This window comes from Thamnophis elegans, chromosome 6 (assembly GCF_009769535.1).
Source record: "Thamnophis elegans isolate rThaEle1 chromosome 6, rThaEle1.pri, whole genome shotgun sequence".
Lineage (NCBI taxonomy): Eukaryota > Metazoa > Chordata > Lepidosauria > Squamata > Colubridae > Thamnophis > Thamnophis elegans.
Window position 1 is genome coordinate 77,941,499 of NC_045546.1, and position 17,760 is coordinate 77,959,258.

Consider the following 17,760-nt stretch of genomic DNA (forward strand, 5'->3'; position numbering starts at 1 on the left):
TGTGGAACGGGTGCTCCCATGGCAGTTTATGTGCGCCTTGGCCACTACATTGTCTGTGAGAATCAACACATGGTGTCCCTATATGCTACTTTGGAATTGAAGAAGGGCAAGTCTCGCTACTCTCAACTCTAGCCAATTGATGCTGTGTGTCACCTTGGATGCTGACCACCTGCCCTGTGCAATTTGATTGTGCAGGTGTGCCCCCCCCAGCCAAAATAGGCTTGCATCTGTCATGATGGTCAGACAATCTGGTTCTTTGAAGAGAGTGCCCTTCGCCAGAGCAGCAGACAGCCACCACCTGAGGGATCGACGAACCTATGCGGAAACCAGAATCAACACTGGTGAGTTGCTTGTGTTGGCATGTTGGTGAGGTAAGAGATGCCACTGGTGCTGGCAAGAATGAAGTCTTGCCCAAGGCACTATGGATAGGCAGGATATAATTTTGCCTAAGAGCTGGGACAACTGCACAATTCAGGCTTGATGCGACTGTTGTACCTGCTGCACCAGATCTCTGATGCTTGCCAGAGACAGGGAGCCCTGACAGTTCACAGTATCTATGATGGCACCGAGATGCAGTAACTTGAGGATGAGGAATTCTGGGAGTTGAAGTCCACAAGGCTTAAAGGGCCCAAGGTTGGAGACCCCTGACCTATGGTACCAAAAGCTCTGCAGCCGCAATAGTCTCTGAATAGGAAGCCAAAGGGAGCAAGTCCACCTGAGCCATGAATGCCAGTGATCTTGGGCCAGTCACTCTGTCTCTCAGCCCAACATCGCTTACCATAAAAATGGGAGACGCTTCAAAAATCATAAAGCAACAATCTCAGCAATAGTAGGAAAATTGAATACTGTGACCGCAAATCATCCAATTTAATCAAAATCAACTATTTCAAACAGACCAGAGACAAGTCTATATATACAGCCCTGGAATTTCTGAAAACGGGAAACCAAACAGAAAAGGAAACAATCCAGTTTTGGAAAGCTCTATAAGGTACTAATTATGACCTTTAAAGCGCTCCATGGCTTAGGCCCAGGATACCTGCAAGACCACCTACTGCCACCGGTAGCCTCCCACCATCCAGTGCGATCCCACAGAGTTGGCCTCCTCAGGGTGCCGTCGGCCAGACAGTGTCGGCTAGCGACCCCCAGGGGGAGAGCCTTCTCTGTGGGAGCGCCTTCCCTCTGGAATGAGCTGCCCCCGGAGCTTCGTATAATCCCCGACCTCCGGTCCTTCCGACGTGCCCTAAAAAGTTGGCTTTTCCAGCAAGCCAGCCTGGCCTGAACAAAATAAAATAAATGATTGACCATTGTTAATTTTAATTCGAATTTTTAAAAAAATGTTATTGTTAATTCTAATTGGATTTGTTTGGGATATTCTATTTAATTTTTTTTTAACTTTTGTATTATGTGTTTTTTTTAATGTTGTATGCCGCCCTGAGTCCTTGGGAGAAGGGCGGCATATAAATCCAATAAATCCAATCCAGTCCAACAACAAAATGGTTAAAAATAGATGAAAAAAATTAAAAACTATCTCACGGAAATGCTCAATTGCATGTCTTTTGGCTCAAATATCTGAGTAACTTACCTTCAATTTCAACGCAACAGCTTAATGAAGCATTGCATAAAGGAAATACTTTATGCAATATTTCATGAAGTATTAATATCTGGCAAAACTTACCTGACTCAAAAAGATCCAGCATAAGAGACAATACCAGGAAACTACAAGCTGATAATATACTTACCTAAAAATGTTTAAATTACTCAGTGACATAATAGTGAACAACATCCAAAATTATTAGAAGGAAGTACATGGCGCTCTACATGGGGCTGCCCTTGAAGAGTGTCCGAAGACTTCAGTTAGTCCAGAACGCAGCTGCGCGAGCAATTGTGGGTGCACCTAGGTACACCCACGTTACACCTATCCTCCGTGAGCTGTACTGGCTGCCCACTGGTCTCCGGACACGCTTCAAGGTGCTAGTCATTAATTATAAAGCCCTTCATGGCATCGGACCTGGGTACCTGAGAGACCGCCTCCTGCCAATTACCTCCCACAGACCGATTCCATCGCACAGACTAGGCCTTCTCCGGATTCCATCTGCCAGCCAATGTCGGCTGGCGACCCTCCGGTGGAGGGCCTTCTCTGTTGCAGCTCCGGCTCTCTAGAACGAGCTCCCCGTGGAGATCCGGACCCTTACGACCCTCCAGGCGTTCTGTAAAGCCACTAAATCCTGGCTGCTCTGGCAGGCCAGGGGCTGTTGAAGTATCCAGCCCCACGGTAACTATGAATGTTGTTGTATTTTAAATTGTTTGTCTTATTTATTCCCTTCCCCTTTTTATTGTAAGCCGCCCGGAGTCCTCTGGGAGTGGGCGGCATACAAGACTAATAAACATACATACAAACATCTTTTCAGTAAACAGAAAAGAGATAATGAGAGTAGTGGAGGTACAAAAGATAAGATAGATAAAATGGTTTTGGAGAATTGCCAAAGGTGAAAAAACAATGTACACATGGTCTGGATTGATTATAAAAAGACAACTGATAATCATCAAACTAATAATACTAATAATGTAGATTACTATTTACAAAATAAATATTGTTTTAATATAAACTGACTTACATAAGGACAACAATCATTGAAGTAGTATTGAGATTGGTGAACATGATTAGAACATATGGAAATAACCAAATTCAAACTTCTCAGCCTTGGGAAGTTATCTCCTAATACCTCCCTTTCTTCCTCCCTCTTGATCTAATTCCCTCCTTTCAGATGCATGATTCACATTAATCTAAACTGAAATAAAAGTTGAATAACCTATTTTCAGATGGCTGAACAAAGAAAATTAACATAGAAGAATAGGCTATTCACTAAACGTAAAGAATATGATTATCAAGCCAAAGCTAGGAATTTAAATCCCCCTGATTTTAACAATAGTATTAATTTATTTGAATCTCTTTTGGAATAAACTCCTCTACCTACCCAGCTCTCTGTTAGTTAAATATCATTAAGTCAGATTTAATGCTTTGTGACATTATGAGAAGTGCTTGCCTTCCTGAACTTCTTTAATAATAACTCATAGTTCTTCCACATTACTGTAATGCCGTGATTGTGAACCTATGGCACATGTGCCCAAAGTGGCATGTGGAGCCATGTCACCTGGCACATGCAGTGTTGCCCATTCCTCTTCTGGGTTTCTGGCACGCATGTGTGTGTGACAATCAGCTGGCCTTTTTCCGCGTAGCAGTGCCAGAAACTGGAAGAGTTGGTCTTCCGTTTTCTAGTGTGAGCATGCAAGCTGGCCAGCTGATTATCACGCGTGCATGCACCATTAACCAGAAGACTAGCTGGCTGGTGCGCATGCACGTGCCGGAAAAAGGAAGTTCATTTTCTGGCACGCGCATGCCTACTGGACAGCTTCTCTTCCGGATTGCATCCCAGGCAAGCGCTCCCTTTTCGGCACTCAGTGCTGAAATGGTTCGCGATCACTGCTGTAATGTGTTTCATTCCATCCATCCCGATTATCTATTATCTTTTTCTTCTACTTCCTTTACCTTGCCATGCTTAGTTATTTTCTCTAGCCCACTGCTTATAAACATAATTTGTCCAAATTATGTGAGTTTCTCTTAGTGATCAGCATTTCAAAGCCACAGTCAGACTTTTGGTAATCTAGGACTGATTCATTGATTCTTGTAGCTCATGGTACCCTTCAAAAATAGAAATGGAAAGCATCTACCTTTCTTACTGTGTCAAGTCACAGCTGTAGATAATCACTATTTTAACTGTTTTCATTGAAAGATTGCAATCCTTCATGGTTTGTCTGTCATTGCTTCCTCCCTCTGCATTTCTCCAACACAATCCATTTTATTTAATCTTGTGCTCAAGAAAAGCTTGATATAACACCTTCACTCCTTTACAATTAACTGTAACTTCAAAAAGTGTGCGGTTGAAGTTGTCATTGCATCCTTAATATTTATCGTTAAACCATATTTTCATTTTGTTGTTTTATTTTCAGCATCATAACTCCCAAGTCTTCTTTACTTTCAGATAACAAACAAGTGTTGTCTGTGTATCTCACATAATTAGTGTTTAAATCAGTTGTCAACTCTTCCAATCTTCCCAGTCTTAAAATTCATTAATTTTGTAAGTTAAATGAATGTAAGAAAAATATACATCGCCATCCTAAAACATTACACCAGCCCCAGAGGTGGGTTCCTACCAGTTCGCACCTATTTGGTAGAACCGGTTCGTCAAATCTACCGAACCGGTTAGAAGGGGTTCCACCAGTGGACCCGGAAAGCAGGCCACACCCCGAGCAATTTCAATGAAAATTGGTGCACAGATGACTTACCCTCTGGAAACAAGGACTTGTGGGGTGGGGGGAAGACACCCCTAGTCTCTCTCTCTGTATATGTATCTGTGTGTGTGTGTGTGTGTGTGTGTGTGTTCCAGCATAGCCTGGTCCATTAAGGAGAGCGAGTAGGGCATTCTAGAGCGGCAATTGTCTGTGATGTCAATTCCTTCGCAGCTTCCTCTGGAAAGCCAGCCGTGACATTTGTCCTCCAGTGGATCAATGGGGAAGTGCCTGATGGATTTGGGGCAAAGTGCCAGGATCGTAGACAGGGCGGGAAGGAAGAGTGCATGGGAGGGAGAAGGAGCAGGGATGATGGGCATGGATGTAGGAGCAAGAAAGCCCCCTCTCAATGGCTCCCTGTGAGACAAACCCTTCGACATCTATAAATACCCGGGCAACACCGGGTTATCAGCTAGTCCAGTGGTCTCCAACCTTGGCAACTTTAAGACCTGTGGACTTTAAGACCTGTGGACTCCTCAGGAACTCTGGGAGTTGAAGTCCACAAGTCTTAAAGTTGCCAAGGTTGGAGACCACTGAGCTAGTCCATCTATAAATGGTCCCTCTCCAAAAGTTCTCCTTCTCTTTGTTACTTACAATAAGACCTACATGACAGGCTCCATGATTCTACAACATCTGCCTGGACCTGAGCATCTCATTCATCTTTTAAATCCAAAGTGAAAATATAAACCTTGAAAGAGTTTGCAATTTCATCTGAACTTCTATAAATACTAAAACCATGAAAAGGCTCGAGGCAGCCAAGAAGCACAGTGGTTACTTGTGGCTACTTATCCATTGAAATAATTGATGATATCTTTCAATTATTGGTGTCATCTGTCAGAAACATTCGTGATTCCCTCATTTCTCATCTTCCGTAACACTTAATTATTCTGTGACCTACTTCATTAGTTCTATTTCCCATATGTCATTATTAATACATTGTTATAGAATTATGCTTTTTTGGGTTTCTCTTAAGTAGACTTTGAGGGAAAAGTAGTATTTGAAGAGCTGAAATAGATTTTAGGATTATTTCATACTGGAATATTTATCAACTTCAAGACAAACGTTTTTTCAGATAGAAGATGTACTTTATTGTTCTACATGGAGACAAGCTGTTTAAAATTGTTCATCAAATTAGGCAGAGAACTATTCCCATAATGAACAGTCCATATGGAGTAAACAGTACAAATTAATAAATAGTTTAAAAGCAGCTGATGTTTCATTGAGATTAAAGATAAGCAGGAGGAGAGATTATCAGCCCTTTGAATGGAAAACTAGCAGAAGACTGGGGGGGGGGATTATGGGGGAGGTTGAAAAGTATACCAATTTATATGGTTACTAGGATAACAGCAAAAGACCATTCTGGTTTTTAAAGTACCATAATCTGTTTCCAAACATGGAGATAAGAGGAAATACTTCCTTATATTGTTAAGCTATGACATTTGCTATGGCAAGATCAGGGGTGGGTTTCAACCGGTCCGCGGCGGTCCGCATGGACCGGTTGGTCGGTGAACCCGGAAGTAAATAACTTCCGAGAACGCCAAAAGGCCCACCCGCCCGCCCGCGCTCCTTACCGGTCTTTGAAGGCTTCTGCACTGCCACGCAGGCGCATGGCACATACAGCGCCTGCGCGATTCTCCACGAGCAGCTGGAGCATCGGGCAGGCGCTAAGATGCATGCGTGAACTGCGCGCGTGCACGAGGACGCCGGCGGCCCCGTTTCAACCGTACCGGTTGGAACGGGATGAGCAACCAACCACTGGGCAAGATATAGTAGCAGTTACCAATTTGGACAACTTTAAAGAGGATTAAGCAAATAGAAAGTTGGGTATCAGCAACTCCTACCCTCTCCTTACCAAAAGCACTGCTCTTACTGATTTAAATCTGGTCCAGCAAGCGTTTCTTATATTTTTGTTCAAACGTGCAACTATCACCATCAACAATGATATGGTTTCTATAACATACTAATTAATAATATTTTTTTTACATTTCCCAAGTAAACCCAATCATTACCAGACAATCCAAGCTAAATTGAGCAATCTACAAAAAAAAAGGAACATACGTTTTAAGGAGATCATGATTACTTCTATTTGTTTCTATTAGACAAAGGGAGGATTAAGAATTTTTAGAGCCCCTTCCCCCTCAATACCCACTGAGCTTGCAAACTTGGTAATCAGTTCTAGAGGGCAATACCTAGTGAAAACAATAGCAATAGCAGTTAGATTTATATACCTCTTCATCGAGCTTTCAGCCCTCTCTAAGCGGTTTACAGAGTCAGCATATTGCCCCCACAGTCTGGGTCCTCATTTTACCCACCTCGGAAGGATGGAAGGCTGAGTCAACCCTGAGCTGGTGAGATTTGAACCACCGAGCTGCAGAACTAGCAGTCAGCTGAAGTGGCCTGCAGTACTGCACCCTAACCACTGCGCCACCTCAGTGCTGAATGCATCTACAGTATTGCACTGCAGTTCATCCAGATAAAAGGATGAAGTCACCCACCAGGTGAAATCAAAAACAAGTAAATCACTTGGTGTTATGCCTGAACCAAACTGACATAGAAGATTCACTGGGGTATCACAATTCCCTTCCTTCCTTCTGCATGCAGCACTGATGGAAGCTTGTTGTCATATAACTCCTTGTGTAGGTGTGGGGTCACCCATGGCCCAGTGCATAACAGGGCATGCGCAGCCACGCTGAACCACACAGGAAAAAACAAGTCCCAAAAGATAAAACATCCTGACCAGGATATGATCATATATAGACAGAACTTCCCTGAGCAGTAGATTAGCAATTGTAGTTTGACAGGCTGTCTTAAATCACATGCTGATTGCTCCTCCTGCCTTTGTCCTATCTCAATAAAAGGGGCTCCCAGACCCCCAATCTGGGTCGCCTCATCCCGAGAAAGCTCGTGTCCGTATCTTTTCTCAACATTGGCCTCATGGGCGAACCACGGGTACTTCACAGAAGCTCTTGTTGGGTGTTCTAAGCAAACACCGAATGCCCTCATTTCAATTCCAGCACTGCTGAAAGATGCAGGGTCATGAAGCTACATTATCATCATCATCATCATCACCATCATCAACACCACCACCACCATCCCACTTCTTTTTGAAACTTTTTTTTGAAAAGCAGAATAACTGTTCTGAATCAAGGAGGCCACACTGCCCCTTTCCCCACTCCATGCTTCCTTCCTCTTGAGAAGAACACGATAGCGCTGTGATGGCGAACCTATGGCACATGTGCCAGAGAGGTGGCATGCAGCACCCTCTCTGTGGGCACGCGAGCCATCACCTCATTTCAGCTCTGCTGCACATGCACATGTGCCTCCTGCCGGCCAGCTGGTGGGGGGTTGTTTGCTTTCTCAGCAGCTGGCCAACCACACTGAGAATGCAACATCAGCACAATGATCATTAACCTGATCCTTCCTTAAGAAGTGGGAAACATGAGATTTGGCACGTAGGCACATTACATCGCTTGCAGCAGGAAACCATGAGCTGTCCATTAACCTTAGATGACTGTTGTGACTCAGCAGAAGTTTGCTGTGAGTTGAGTCGGGATGCAGGAATAATGAGCAGCTGTTGCTCGTTAGTGTCGTCTTCTGCAGATAAAAGACGGATGGTGCCACGCCTTAGTTGCAGAAGTCGTCGTTCGTTCGTGGTTCGTCGTTCATCGGTCGTGGTTCGTTGTTCATGAGAGGCACTTGGATAAGTGATTTGCTCTCTGTAAACCTGATTCAAAGTGGCACTTGGATAAGTGACTTGCTTTCTGTAAACCTGATTCAAAGAGGCACTTGGATAAGTGATTTGCTCTCTGTAAACCTGGTTTGCTGTAAGAGCTTTTTGTTTTTGCTGTGCAACTTTTTGCCTGAGACTTTATCTACGTTTATTTTGGGCTCGCAGCCAGCTTGAGCCAGGACTGATAAAGATATTTCCTTTGAAGTTCTGTCTGACTGTCATTTGTGAACGAGCGAAGAAGGGGGGGGTCAGAACAGATAACTATGGCTATGGACTTCGTCTAGTCAATCCAATCAGTACAAAGTGTACTTTGATCAATGAACAAGCTTCTGCCACGGTAGCTGTGTATGACAATAAAAGGGAGCTCCCACAAGCTGTGCCTTCCCATTAACCTTCTTCCTGCCTGTGCGTTCTTTCTTCATCGCAACAACAAGCTGGTCTTTGGGTCTCTGCCGTGCATGCACAGGGGCGAGGTGCGCCACATATGCGGGGGGCAGGGGTGGGTTTCAACCGGTTCGCGGAGGTCCCTGCGAACCGGTTGGTCGCCGAACCCGGAAGTAAGTAACTTCCGGGAACGCCGAAGGGCGTGCCCGCCCGCCCGCGGTCCTTACCCAGTTTTGATGAGTTCTGCGCTTCCACGCATGCGCAGGACGCATACAGCGCCTGCGCGATCGTCCAGGAGCAGCTGGAGCGTTGCGCAGACGCTAGTACGCACCGCACGTGTGCACGAGGACGTCGCTGGCCCCGTTCCAACCGAACCGGTTGGAACGGGGCGAGAAACCCACCCCTGGTGGGGGGAACGTGCCATGCATAGGAGTGGGGGAGCGTGTGTGCATGCGCGGTGGGGCACATGCAGGGGCCATGCACGTATTGCATTTTGGGGGTTCAGGTGCGTGCATGCGCATTGGACACTCAATCCGGAACAAATTAGCCATCACTGCAATAGCAGCTAAAAGAAATTTAGCCTAGCCTCAATCAACCCCTACAAGAGTTAGAAGATCTGCTCTTACAGTTCAGAAGTTCAGTCTGAGAACAGAAATACTAATGTTTTCTCAAAGCCTGCAACTGGCAAGGGAAATCGCCCACTCTTGCTGCTGCTAGCACTTTTATCAGCAGAAGGGCATTATTTATTTAAATTAATTTGAATGCAATCACAATGTATCATTGCTCTCCACTGTCTTTGAAACTACATCAGATCTATTGGCCAATTATTTAACTGGGTTATCCTCTTGCTTATAGAATACCAAACACTTTGTTCTGAGCTAGTAAAATGTGAAATTTGTCATCATGAGGTTGTCACTATTTTGGTTTACTGTCCTATCCCTACATTTTTAAAATGTGTAAAGCGGGAAAGCTATATTCTGTATTTCAATAAACACTAATGAAAACCTGTCAACTCTACATCAGTTTTATTTTCAGTAGAAGGAAAAAATCTGTATAAATGATATAGCAATACCCAAGAATCTGAAGCAGTGGATGGAGTTATCTCTGAAATTAGATTTACTGAACAGCTAAAATTTTAGGCAAGGAAGATAGATTCCATTCACTGATGTGCATGGAATGAGGCTAAGCAATAATCTAAAATTATTCAATCCTAAAGTAGGTTAATAAGATTTACAGAAGAAAAATAACCCATCTCCTTCTTGCTTCCTCCAGCAATGTTGGCTGTGAGGCAGAAGATGGCTGGGAGTTAAGGAATAGAAGGAATTTTGTCTCTTTAAGTTCCATAAGATGTTTTATCAGGTTCCACCACAAAACCGCGTTCGACTAAAGCGCGCTCGACGAAACCGCATACCTGACGTCATCACAGCGCGACGAAAAAAGCACGCTGTGAGCGCTAAAGCTAAAATTAACCCCTAAACCTAACCCCCCGAAACCTAACCTTAAACCTAACCCTTAACCTAAACCTAAACCTAACCCTTAACCTAACGCTAAACCTAACGCTAACCATAAACCTAACCCTAACGCTTAACCTAACCCTAAACCTAACCCTAACCCTTAACCTAATCCTAATCCTAACCCTAACCCTAACCCTAACCCTAACCCTAACCCTTACCTTAACGTGAATCGGCTTGCTTTCAAAGCGCTTTTTAAAGCGCCCTTTTTTCTCCGCGGTCGCTGTTGTCGCGCTGCTGATGACGTCAGCGACGCGCTTTAATCGGGCGCGCTTTAGTGGACCACGGTTTTGTCGTGCCACGGTTTTATCATCTAAGTCTAATTCAACCAAACTACTTAGGGAAAGAATTGGAAACTGTCGTGCTATTTGAAAGGATTTTTTTTCCCATTAAGATCTTAATTAATGTCTTACTCATTGTATCTTAATTGCCATACAAAAGATGTCTGAATAATAGAACAACATGATCCAGGGAGGAATCTACTAGAATTGCTCATGCCAAGGCAAGAGATTCTGATGGAAGAAGAATGTTAGCATGGATTATGCAAATATAATCCTGGCACTGCCTTGTAATTCTGTCAAATATCACCAGTACAATGAGAGATTAAGTCAGAAGGAAGGGGGAAAGTGTAAATAAGGAATAATGGATTATTTGGATGACCGTAAAGAAAAGAGAAAGAATTCTATTGAAAGATGTAGGGCTTGTTATCAAATATCTACATAAGGAAATATAAAGAAAGTGAGTTCCCTAAAAGGTAATTTGTCATTACTGGACACAGAAGCGGCACAGTGAAAAAGGCAGGCTAACTATACTTTGAAAAGAACATCAGCTACAGCATCCTAATGTACACCAGATAAATTAATTAGATTTGAAAGTCTGCGTTCTATCCAAATTAAGCAGTTCTGCATATAAAGAAGACCCCTGGGAGATATTTCTATACTAAGTATTATAATTTGCAGAATATGTTCTCCAATTACGCAAGTAAACCAAAACCTTTGCAGTCTTGTCTTTGATGTTATACCATTCAGTTTTGTTTTCTTGTTCTTTATGCTGAATGCATGTGGTTTCTCTTCATTTAAAACAGCCCTACTATATTTTATAGGCATTATAGAGCCTATAATGTCAGGTCCCAAAATCTGCTTTGTCTGCCAGCTTTTTTAAAATGAATCTCATTGACTTCCCCATGCAGCATGCAAGCTATATATGCTGGTTAGATGAACTGGCATTTGACAGTAGCAAATTAACCTACTAATCTTTCTTTGCACAAAACATGATAAGTCATTATGTGGATGCAAAAGAAAACCAAGTAAAGCATGCAAGAGCAACATTTTGCTCAAATCCACTATCAACGTGTCTATAATCACAGCATGAGAAACTCAACAAGCAAGGATCAAGGAACAAACAAAGGTGAAATTTACATTGTGGGATGACTTTTCCTTCTGTGAGAAATTGCTAACCACACCAACCACCAGTGTCAGTGTCTTTAACAAAGATGACAAAGGAGGCATAGTGCAATGTAAATATTTTTAAAGTTAAAAATCCAATATAATAACACTTCCAGATATTAGCCTATGCCTGTCTACATGGAAATAAGTCTCTTACTAGACCAGGGGTAGTCAACCTTTTTATACCTACCGCCCACTTTTGTATCTCTGTTAGGAGTAAAATTTTCTAACCGCCCAACGGTTCCACAGTAATGGTGATTTATAAAGTAGGGAAGTAACTTTACTTTATAAAAATTTATAAAGCATAGTTACAGCAAACCCCTACCGCCCACCATGAAAGCTGGAACGCCCACTAGTGGGCGGTAGGGACCAGGTTGACTACCACTGTATAAGACCTTAGATCAGTGTTTCTCAACCTTGGTGACTTTTAAGTCCTGTGGACTTCAACTCCCAGAAACCCCCAGCCAGCTATGCTGGCTGGGGGTTTCTGGGAGTTGAAATCCATAGGACTTAAAGTCACCAAGGTTGAGAAACACTGCCTTGGATATATGCGGAATGCTACAGGATTTGTAATCTTTGCAACTGCTCCTCCCTCCTCACTAATTCCTTCTGGTTGTAATTTAAGGGGGGAGGTAGTAGGGGGGAGGGAGCCAGATTCAGAATGTTTACAAACCTTCTAAGCATGTTATGCTTAGAAATTTGGAGGAATCTGCAAGAAAGAGTGTTACATATTCTCTTTCGCCTTTTCACTTTTCCTTCCTCCTTATGCAATAGCAATAGCAGTTAGACTTATATACCACTTCATAGGGCTTTCAGCCCTCTCTAAGCGGTTTACAGAATCGGCATATTGCCCCCAACAACAATCCGGGTCCTCATTTTACCCACCTCGGAAGGATGGAAGGCTGAGTCAACCCTGAGCCGGTGAGATTTGAACCGCCGAACTGCAGAACTAGCAGTCAGCTGAAGTGGCTGCAGTACTGCACCCTAACCACTGCGCCACCTCGGCTCTATATTATGCATCAATATTTTAATCTAAAACATAGATCATTCCATTGTTATACCTGTTTAGGGCTTAGTTGCCTGCTCCTTTGATAGTCAACTCAATTCAAACCTATATAGCATATGTTTAAGGTTAATTCTGATATTACCTATAGAATTTACTCTTTAGCAAAAAGGCTGCAATTTTAAGATTGCAATCCTATAATGTTGGAATCCATTCCGGGTGTGTGTGTGTGCAGGGCAGTTTCTGCTGTCTGAAACACACACACACAGGGATGCAAAAACATGGCCATGAGTGTGGGTCACCCATGGCCTAGTGCATAACAGGGCATGCGCAGCCATGCTGAACCACATAGGGAAAAACAAACTCCTAAAGAACATAACATCCTGATAGTACTCCATAACATCCTGATAGTCCACTCTAGATGTGCCTTACCAAGGACGCCCAGGATTTGACCATATATAGACAGAACTTCCCTGAGCAGTAGATTAGCAATTGTAGTTTGACAGGCTGTCTTAAATCACATGCTGATTGCTCCTCCTGCCTTTGTCCTATCTCAATAAAAGGGGCTCCCAGACCCCCAATCTGGGTCGCCTCATCCCGAGAAGGCTCGTGTCCGTGTCTTTTCTCCACATTGGCTTCATGAGCGACCCACGGGTACTTCACACTATACCAGCTTGCTTTTTAAAAAAAGCTACATTGGAATTCATTCCTGAAAAGGCCAGGGAAATGTGCTGTCAATAACAGGGTACCAAAACAGAGCACTATATAAATGCTCGAAGCTGTTTAAAAAGTGGCAGCCGTCTTCATCTCTCAGAGAAGATAATGAGATTGGAAAGAAGAATCTCTTATGAATCTCTCATGAATTTGGCACCAGCAGTCGCAGGTAATTTCTATTAGCAATCCTTTCAGAGCAATCATCCATGCTCTTCAAATGAGGAGGGGGGAAAAAACATACAAAAATGACAGCTAGAGAATGCTTTGAGGAAGGGAAAGCACTAGTCAAAAAGGAACAAATGAATTAGAAATATGCTTAAGGAAAATTATCGTTTTTAGAAACCCAATCCCAATTATGTTTAATTTCTTGTCATTTCCCTGAATCTGTTCAAACCCCACTAATTTGGAAAGGTTAACTTTTAAAGAATAAATGTGAGGTTAAAAAAACAGCGTTGATTTCTGCAAGGTGTTGAAAGTAAATAAAGTAAGCGTTTAGACAAGGCATTTTTTAAAAAAAAAATTACATTTGTTCTCGTCGCAAAAGTATTTTACAATAGGTCTTTTAGATAACAGAGGCTAGAATTGATCTAGGGGCTTGTATTCTATTTATTAATTCTGCAAACATGACAAGAAGCAGGCCAATTATTTAAACAGGTAGCAGAAGGAACATTCTCTGCATTTGGAGTTTCTCAGACCATCTTTTTCAGAAACAGAGGTGAAAAAAGAGGTGAGTATGGATGCAGTAACTGTAGTGATAAGACTGATATATATCCAGGACAGAGAAACAAAAGAGATGCTACCTTCTGTTTGCTTCTTTCCTTTTGTTGCCTTCTGAGCATAAATTATTTTCTCTTCTTGTGCCACAACTAAAAAAAGTACAATTTTGAAATCGGAGCTGCCGTTTTCCTTCCAGCAATAGGAAATGAACACCTATCACCTGGCCAGTTGTTCCAGATTCATGAACTGTTGACCCCTCTCACTGCCCACAACAAGGTCAATGTTCACATTCCCAGATTTATTCTCCCATGTTCATGTCAGAGGGAACATGGGGCTCTGGAATGCACGCATGTGAAAGGGAAAGAGGGAAAGAGGATGGAGGTTTTGTTGAGACCTCTTTGTATACAAAAGAGATGTGGATGATAATGTGTGAGGTTTTACAGGACAATGTGATTTTCGACGCAGGCAGTGATTAGCTTCCACAATAAAAAGTGTACACATCTGAAGTAAAAGAAAAAGAAAAACTTCTTGGACAACTAGGCTTTTCTTCAAAACAAGTGAATGTTTTTTTTTTCCAAAACACTTTTTAACTTGAAACAAAGATGAACACTTCTGGAATTCAACACTGAAATTCATTTTTTGAGTGGAGGAACAAAAAATGTCAAAACCACACTTTTTCTGCTTTAACTGATAGAAAAATATAAGGCCTTTCCCGCACAGTATATTTTATTCAGGGAAATTGAAGTGCTTGCTTTTATAACATTTAACATTCCAGGCCTGTGCATAAGGTTTCGGTGCCACTAAACTCAGTGGGATTTACTTCCAAGTAAGCAAATTTAAAAAGGTGTTGCTAGTGAAACCGCCTGTACACAATACCTGAAAGTAAGCCCAGGCGAATTTTGCTTACTTTGGGATATACACACATATAGTGTTTGGGCTATGAAGTAGTGAATAACATTTGGAAGATTAACCCGCATTCCCCACCTGTCTATTCAGAAAGGAAGATTGCTGAATAACATCTTGTTCTTAGGGAAGTTATAGAATTGCACCTGAAGAGATGGTCATTTTCAGGTGCAATTCTATAACTTACCTAAGAACAATCAGGTGCAATCCACACATAGAATCATGTTCTACAGGCCACGGCTGAACCTTGGATCCAAAGCAGTGGTGGGTTTCAATTTTTTTTAGAACCTCTTCTGTAGGTGTGGCCTGTTTTGTGGGAGTGGCTTGCCGGCCATGTGACTGGGTGGGAGTGGCTTGCCAGCCATGTGAGCGAGTGGGAGTGGCTTGCCAGCCATGTGACTGGGTGGGTGTGTCCAACTTATAAAATGTGGTGAGACTCACTTAACAATGCTGTTGCTTAGCAATCAAAATGTTGGCTCAGAAACTCTGGCAGTTGAAGCGTGCGAGTCGTAAAGCTGTCAAGTTACAAGACCTTTGCACCCCTAACCCTTTAGAAAAAAAACCCCCAGGGGTGTTCAATCTTGACAGCTTTAAGACTTGTGGACTTCAACTCCCAGAATTCCTCCTCCAGTCATGTTGGCTCAGGAACTCTGGCACTGAAGTGTGCAAGTCTTAAAGCTGTCAAGTTACAAGACCTTTGCATCCCTAACCCTTTAGGGGAAAAAAACCCAGGGGTGTTCAAAGTTGACAGCTTTAAGACTTGTAGACTTCAACTCCCAGAATTCCTCCTCTCACTCTTCACCTTGATGATGTGCGGAATGGGGGGGAGGGGGAGGGAGCTGGAACCGGTTCTAAAGGGCACTGTAGATTTGTGGAACCTCTTCTATAGAAGAGGTTAGAACTGGCAAGAACCCAGCCCTGGTCCAAAGACAGACTGGCTGAAATTAAGCTCTTGACTGCTTCCCTCCATGTCCCTCTGCACAACCTGATGATGATGGCCCTGGCTGGGCAAGAGGGGGGATGGCGCTGCAATCGGGCCCCTTTCCTTTGTGTGGTAGAGCAGTGTTTCTCAACCTTGTCAACTTGAAGGTGTCTGGACTTCAACTCCCAGAATTCCCCAGCCAGCATTCGCTGGCTGGGGAATTCTGGGAGTTGAAGTCCAGACACCTTCAAGTTGACAAGGTTGAGAAACACTGTCGTAGAGAGACACAAGAACCAGATCTATTCAGATGAAACTAGCCGGAAAGAGGCAGAGCCTGCGCGGAACCTGTTTGGCGGCACATGAAGAGGCCAACATCGTTTGAAATCCCTGCATGTCGATGCCGAGCAAACCGCCTCCGAATTGCTCTCGCTCTTCGGAACCGGAACGCGGCGCGGGGAATTCGGGGGTGGGCATGGGGAGGGTGGAGAGAGAAGGCAGGCAGGAGAGCCGAGGTGGCGCAGTGGTTAAATGCAGCACTGCAGGCTACTTCAGCTGACTGCAGTTCTGCAGTTCCGCTGTTCAAATCCCACCAGGCTCAAGGTTGACTCAGCCTTCCATCCTTCGAAGGTGAGTAAAATGAGGATTGTTGTTGGGGGGCGATATGCTGACTCTGTAAACCGCTTAGAGAGGGCTGAAAGCCCTATGAAGCGGTATATAAGTCTAACTGCTATTGCTATTGCTAAAGTGGCGCGATGGTTTTCCCAAAGTGTGACTGACAAGCGAGACAAAGATGGGGCTGGCGACGGAGTTATTAAGCATGGAAGGGAAGGAGAGGGGGGGGGTGTCCATGGACGAGGAGAACGAGCAAGGAAGGCGCCCATGTGGCGTGGCGGGCCGAGATGGGCGTCTTGAGGCGGAGAAAAAACCCCCCCCCCGAGCGTGAAAGACCGGGGACGAGAAGCCAGGGAGGAAGGATGCTCAGCCTGGGCAACAGGAGCGCTTGTGGGCCCGTCCAACCCATTTAACCACTGCGCCAAGGTGGCGCAGTGGTTAAATGCAGCACTGCAGGCTACTGCTAGATCAGCAGGTCAGCGGTTCAAATCTCACCGGCTCAGGGTTGACTCAGCCTTCCATCCTTCCGAGGTGGGTAAAATGAGGACCCAGATTGTTGGGGGCAATATGCTGACTCTCTGTAAACCGCTTAGAGAGGCCTGAAAGGCCTATGAAGCGGTATATAAGTCTACTGCTATTGCTATTGCTATAAACCCCACTCCCAAGCGCCCAGCCCGTCGCCCGGTCCTGCAGCTTACCTGAGCAGTTGCTGCCCGCCTTCCCTTTGCCGGCGCAATCGGAGGCGGGCGCGGCGGCGGCGGCGAGAGGGTTGGACGTCCGAACGGGACCGAGAGCGCAGAGAGCCACCGCCAGCATCAGCAACACGGCGTCGTTGCAGCCGGGCGAGGTCCGGGGCCGGGCGGTGGCCGCCATGGCGAGAGGCTTGTCAAAGCCGGGGGGGGGGGGGACCTTCTAAGGTTCAATGGGCGCCGCCGGGAGGAGCGCGGACCCACCGGCCTTGCTGCCAGCCAACGCTCCGCATCCCGGGCCGTCCTCGTTCTTTTCCCTGTCGGTTGTTTGGTTCGGGGGGGGGGTGGTTGTTTTGATTCCCCCCTCCCTCCTCCGGAGCCGGCAGGGGTAACCTTGCCTCCCCGCGCCCCTTTGTGCGCTGCTCCTGCAGCCGCTGCCGTCGCCTCTGCTGCCGGCGTCGCCGCTACCGCTCGGGCTACAACAAAGGGAAGGGAGGGGGAGATGGAGGCAGGGGGAGGGGGAGAAGAGGGGAGGGGGGTCCACGTGATGCCGAGGCCTCCTCCTCCTCCCCCAGGAGAGAAGAGGGGGGGGGGTCCGACTCCAGGTCGCCACGCCCCCCCCCCTCTTTCCCGACCACCACTTGCCCGTGCGCGGCGGGGGCGGCGGCTTCAGTAGCGCCCGGGGGCACCTGGCTCAGCCTGCGCCGCCGGTCCTGGGATTGTTCGGCCAAGAAAGAGGACGCGCGCTCCTCGCACGTGAAGCCTGCCCCGGGGTGGGGTGGG

General features: G+C 45.1%; 1 protein-coding gene across 1 annotated transcript in view; it reads right to left on the reverse strand.

Moving 5' to 3' along the window:
• The window catches only part of TMEFF1 (transmembrane protein with EGF like and two follistatin like domains 1), a 116,701-nt gene extending 99,535 nt beyond the window's left edge, over positions 1-17,166 (reverse strand). Inside the window, exon 1 of the mRNA XM_032220137.1 lies at positions 16,987-17,166. Within this exon, the coding sequence (XP_032076028.1) occupies positions 16,987-17,161 (175 nt within the window). The 5' untranslated portion in view covers positions 17,162-17,166. The remainder of the gene's footprint in view (positions 1-16,986) is intronic.
• Positions 17,167-17,760: the final 594 nt, after the last annotated feature.